The sequence below is a fragment of a genome, unplaced genomic scaffold (assembly GCF_019419815.1).
Source record: "Pyrus x bretschneideri cultivar Hongxiangsu unplaced genomic scaffold, Pyrus_bretschneideri_v1 Contig82, whole genome shotgun sequence".
NCBI classification, from domain to species: Eukaryota; Viridiplantae; Streptophyta; class Magnoliopsida; order Rosales; family Rosaceae; genus Pyrus; species Pyrus x bretschneideri.
Genome location: NW_025999823.1, coordinates 1,170,845 through 1,176,869, shown reverse-complemented (window position 1 = coordinate 1,176,869; position 6,025 = coordinate 1,170,845). Strand labels below are relative to the sequence as shown.

Sequence of the window (6,025 nt, the reverse complement as noted above, 5' to 3'; positions counted from 1 at the left end):
AAAGATGAAAAAGTATCATATCTTATAGTATCTTGAACTGCGTTTCTCCATTTTTCATTTTTTTTATTTATTTTTTTAAATATTTGTCTTTACTTAATTCCATTCCTTGATATATTTCCCAAAACCAATCCACCAAAGTTTTACGTTACATACATGCTTGAGAAATTATTTACTTATAAAAATATATATAATATTGCAAACGTATTCATATTTAATTATTATTGTTACAAAAGTATATTTAGTTTTTTGTATAAATATGTATTATCCCAACAGTATTCATATTTAATTATTATTGTGACAAAAGTATATTTCGCTTTGGACTTTTAAGTGGTCTTGACTTTTTTAAAGCCTGCACGTGTTTATCAAATTTTAGTAAATAAATGCTTATCAATTATTCTCACTTTAGACGTGGTTCGCAGCCCGCTATATAAACCCCATGCAATATGCGGGGAAGAACCAACCTAGCTATCTCGATCACCAAAACCCCTCCAGTTAACTATGGCAATGCATGATTTAGGCTCTTTGCTCTTGTGTGTCTTGCTACTCAATGGCTTTGCATTGACAAACACCAAAGCTGCTAAAGCAGATAAACCCATTGTCTGTAACTCACTTGACAGGACCAAGTTTGATGCTCTAAAACCAGGGTTCGTCTTTGGTGGATCTACAGCAGCTTACCAGGCCAGTCCCTGCTAGGGCTTAGCTATTTAATTACCCTTTAATTAATTTGAGTTTCATATAATCACATAGGTCTAATTTGATTTCAATGTCAAAAAAACTATAGCATATATATATATATATATATATATATATACACATATATATATATGCACATGCACATTTCAGTTTCATTGCAAGCATGAATATTGACATCTTCAGTTTGAATGTGCATATGCATATTTCAGGTAGAAGGTGCATGGAACGTAGATGGTAGAGGACCAAGCATATGGGACACCTTCACCCACAACCATCCAGGTTATAGTCTTCTACATATTATCATCAAATACGCTTGGGCATGTAGTATATGTCTGTATATTTTTCGATACATATGGACTGTACATGCACTACATGGACATATATAATAGTTATCATTCTATGATTCCTACCATCTTTATTCTCTAAATAATAAAAACTTTTATGGTTAATGACAGAAAAAATCGATGATCGCAGCAATGGAGATGTCGCCATTGATCAATACCACCTCTATAAGGTTGTCAATCAAGGAATAATATTATTCTCCAAACCCTAAATTCCCACTATGAAGTTGAAGAGCACATTGAACATGAGATCCTTAATTAATTTTTAGCTTCTTTCTTATAATTATGTATGCCTTTCTTGTCATTACAGAAAGATGTAGCAATTATGAAGGATATGAAGTTGGATGCTTATAGGTTCTCTATCTCATGGCCCAGATTGTTACCAAGTAATGTTGACATCCGCTTCCATATACTTGATTTGGGGCCAATTACTTCATGGATTAACCTGTTTTACTTAATTCGATTTCGATATATAGATAGGTATTAACTCACTTGATTATTTTGTTCTAATTATTAGATGGCACGCTAAGTGGGGGTGTCAACAGGAAGGGAATTGAATACTACGACAATCTCATCAATGAACTCCTTCGCAATGGTGACAAAGCTACCTAATCTCATATACCATCCCTCCCATCTAATCTCATATATCATCCCATCCATTAATATATAATTAGAGTTTAATAACGTGCCCTCATAAAACAATATTGAATCAAACTATTAATTTTTTTTTCGTTCCAATAATGTTATATATAGGCTTACAGCCATTTGTGACAATCTTTCACTGGGATGTTCCCCAAGCGTTAGAAGATGCATATGGTGGTTTGTTAAGCCCTCGTATTGTGTAAGTAAACAAATTTTATCCTAAGTGTAATATTGGTCATTTGCTTAATTAAATAAAAACGTACCACATCTAACAAAAATGTTTTGAAATTTGGACACGCAGCGATGACTTTAAAGACTACGCAGAACTTTGTTTTTCACTTTTTGGTGATCGAGTGAAGCACTGGATCACATTGAATGAACCATATACCATCAGTAACCATGGTTATACAATCGGGATGTACGCACCGGGACGATGCTCTGCTTGGCAAGACCCAACCTGCCTTGGTGGAGATTCGGCTACTGAACCCTATTTGGTAACACACTACCAACTCCTTGCTCATGCAGCTGCTGTAAAAGTGTACAAAGATAAATTTCAGGTATAACGAATTAACTAGTTAGTTCCCTTTTTTTTGGGTCTGAAATCTCTCTGAGTCACTATTATTAATGTTCCACCACAAGAGGAAACATTTTGTATAGCGAGGTAAATAGTTTGGAGTTTGTATGGTACTACATCAAATCATTTTCTAAATTTTCTTTGTAGGCATATCAAAATGGGGTGATAGGAATAACACTATTGTCACATTGGTTTGAGCCTGCCACAGATGCAAAGGAAGATATAGATGCTGCAAATCGAGCTATGGATTTTATGTTTGGATGGCAAGTGTATTATTAATTTATAAATCAAGTGGGTTACTTTTTATGACTTATAAAGTTGATTATTGGAATTTTCACATCTTTGTAGGTTTATGGATCCAATTACAAGAGGTGACTACCCGTACACCATGAAAGGCCTTGTTAAAGAACGATTGCCAAAATTCACAGAAGAAGAATCCAAGATGTTAACTGGGTCTTTTGATTTTGTTGGATTGAACTATTATACTGCTCTATATGCAACTGATGTACCTAAGAATTATTCTAAACCTGCAAGTTACTTATACGATCCACATGTTATTACACTGAGTGAGTACAAATGGAAACCTTTTATCGACTAATTAATTAATATCTTCTAATTATTACATTCTAATATTGATCGCATTCGTATGTGTTATGGCAGCTGAACGTGATGGCATTCCTATTGGTCCTCAGGTACGCATCAAATTTTAGGTTAAATTATTTGTGTTTGGAGGATTAATTTTATACAATTCCTAACAATCTCAAATATCTTCGAATGGTATTACAGGCTGCTTCAGACTGGTTATATGTTTATCCGAAAGGAATTCACGATTTTATACTCTACACGAAGAATAAGTATGGTGATCCAATCATTTACATTACAGAGAATGGTAATTGATACTCTTAAGCCTCACTTAATTTCACTTTTTAATTTCTGACTTATATATGTATATATTGATGTAAAATACAGATGAGTAATTCCAAATCTAAATTTAAAACCAACTACATCTCTCTTTTTGAGAGAAAGTACTAAATACATATGTACTGAATTATATTGCAGGCATTGATGAGTTCAATGATTCCAACTTATCACTAGATGATGCCCTCCAAGATCCCCATAGGATTGACTACTACAATCGCCACCTTTGTTACGTTCATGCAGCAATCAAGTAAGTGCTTGTTGAAATACTAATTAGGACTATATTGCATTTTATAGTGATGTCAAGTCATCATTTATTTATTTTGTGGTGCAGGAAGGGTAGTAATGTGAAAGGATACTTTGCATGGGCAATTTTAGACAACTTTCAATGGAGTGAAGGCTACACAGTTCGATTTGGTATTAACTATGTGGATTTTGACGGACTCCAAAGGTACCCAAAAAATTCGACCCATTGGTTCACAAATTTCCTCAAGAAGCGCAAAGGAAGTTCAAATATTTTGGCCAATAATGTTGGAGACACTGATTTTCTCTATCAAGTGTAACTTCAAATGATGAATGTTGTGGGGCTTGTTTTTAGTTTTTTCAACTTCACTCCTTCTGATTTGGAATAAGTTGCAACAAATCGTTATGTGTTTGTTGTATATGTTATTAGTGTGTGTCTCTCTATATTTGTACTACCATTATGGCTAGTGCCTCTTCTGCAGTTGAATTCCATATGAATGTAATGTACTATTTATAAAAATAAATGTTTTTGAATGTTCAGTATTCAATTAAACTGTACACTTACCCTCAGTGGCCTTCGGCCAAAAAGTTACGATAGATAATCAATGGCCTTAAGCCACATTACACCAGCTAGTGATTCCTTAACCAAAATATACTAAGGGTTCATTTGGAACTGTTTAAAATGGTTGAAAGTGTTTCTAGTGAAAATGTTTTTGGAATTAATCTTTAGTACAAATGCAAGTGAATCATCGAAAAGCACTTGAAGTGTGGGGGACCATAATTTTCTAAAACCATGACACATGGCACCTGGGTAGCAAAAATGATCAAAATGCTCATAGCCCATGAAGCATAGTCCTACATTCTTAGTCTAACATACTAGGCTTAAGTCCACTGAAGATATTACTTGCCAACCAAGTTTGAAAACCCTAATTCAAGTCAAATTAGGATATATTGGGGAAATAGGCAAGGTAATCCTAGGAAGATTGGATATCTTATCGTAGATTTCCCCCATAGATAGTCTCCCAATTTAATTAGGATTACTTTCCCTACAAGAACACTCAAGACATCTATAAATACTCTAACCAATAAAACTAAAGATAATGCTCTGCAACACGCATATTCTGTCATATTCACCGCGGTCTACTCGTAGACACGTCCATGGAGAACTTATCTCCTTAATGCCCTACCATAGCCTATTCGTCAAGAATGGTTCACTATATATCACCCATCACACCATTCTTTCTTGGATGATTTTTAACAGAAAATCGACTTTGCATACGAATTTGGACACAAGTCTAGTTGGACACAAAAGCTAAGACACTGAAAATTATAATGTTGAACTTTCATGATTTTCTACACGATCAATCCTTCCAATTTTTCAATTAAAAATAGGCAAAAATGCATTTTTATCAGAACTGCACATCTAGGGAAAAACGAAAATTTCAAAGGTTTCTCAGTGACATGCCATATACACTTGGAAAGATACGATGCAAAGCTTCAATATTCTTATTTTTCCAATTTTTCATAAAATAGAACAATCCCAAAATTGGCATGCTAAGCAGCTGGGCGGTAAGCCAGCCCAAGCAACACATTGGAAAAGCACTGCCAACTTGACATATTAAATTGTACCTTCTCAAAGCAAACTAAGTTTCTTTTTATATACCATCATGAATATGTGGTTGTTAGCATTCTGTAGAATTTTGCAAAACTCAATTTCGAGCTATGTGGGAAACGTTATTGTCGTTTGACCATTAATATCCTCTGCAAAATTCCTCAAGTTCTTCCCCGAACTAATATGAAACGACGCATAACGTGCCGCAACAATCTATGAGTCCATGATACACACAATCATGATCAAGTTAATGATTAACCTGAGGGTTAACCAATTCAAGTCCGCTTTGACAAGCTGAAAGCAAAGTCACTCGCAAAGCATTGCGTGACAAATTCACACCTGCCCTCTTCCACTACTAACTTGTAATGGAAAAGGACGGGGGGCATACTACATCAAGTAAGAAGAAAAAAATTCATGAATCTGAACGAATCCTACATCACATGGTTGTTATGGATTTGGATTTCTACACATGAAGAAATCTGAATTGCATATTCCTCCAGCTTACTCTAAAATTATGCAGAGTAGGGCAGACCGAAATAAGTGCGCCTCCGCAAGAAATGAAATACGATGGTACATATAATCCTTGGTGCTTACATAATTTTTATTTTGTGGTTTTTCGATTGTGAAGCTTGTATTCGCCTATAAAAAGATTGATTAAATGCCCAACTGAAATCACATTTGAATGGTGATTCAACTCATTGCCTCTATTGCTTCCTTCAAAGAAGCAATCGACTTTCGGATTGAGAGTTTTTTGTTATTGAATATCATCACACTTCATGACTATGATTCTATACTTGTTTGGATTTTGTCAAAACCGCACCACTATGAGCATGAACACCATTTCATCTCTCTGTCTTGCTCTTCAATTACTTTGAATTTTGAACTTCATTTGAACTATTGTTAGGATATCTTTTGGAGGGGATTATACAAAAAAAAACCCAACTCATGCATTGGGTTCTCATGCCCTTTGATTTTCCAGTCATTGTAATTAAAGATTAACGA

At 34.6% G+C, this 6,025-nt stretch overlaps 1 protein-coding gene across 1 annotated transcript; it reads left to right on the top strand.

Annotated features, from left to right (window-relative positions):
- The first annotated feature begins 453 nt into the window (after nucleotides 1–453).
- LOC125473320 (beta-glucosidase 12-like) lies at nucleotides 454–3,955 on the top strand. The gene is made up of 13 exons (XM_048575980.1): nucleotides 454–678; nucleotides 903–972; nucleotides 1,149–1,207; nucleotides 1,345–1,420; nucleotides 1,552–1,629; nucleotides 1,788–1,875; nucleotides 1,978–2,233; nucleotides 2,398–2,513; nucleotides 2,599–2,816; nucleotides 2,911–2,942; nucleotides 3,037–3,139; nucleotides 3,310–3,418; nucleotides 3,503–3,955. Exons 1-13 carry the CDS (start codon nucleotides 499–501, stop codon nucleotides 3,729–3,731), a joined length of 1,614 nt encoding a protein of 537 aa, XP_048431937.1. The 5' UTR covers nucleotides 454–498; the 3' UTR covers nucleotides 3,732–3,955.
- The last annotated feature ends 2,070 nt before the right edge of the window (nucleotides 3,956–6,025 follow it).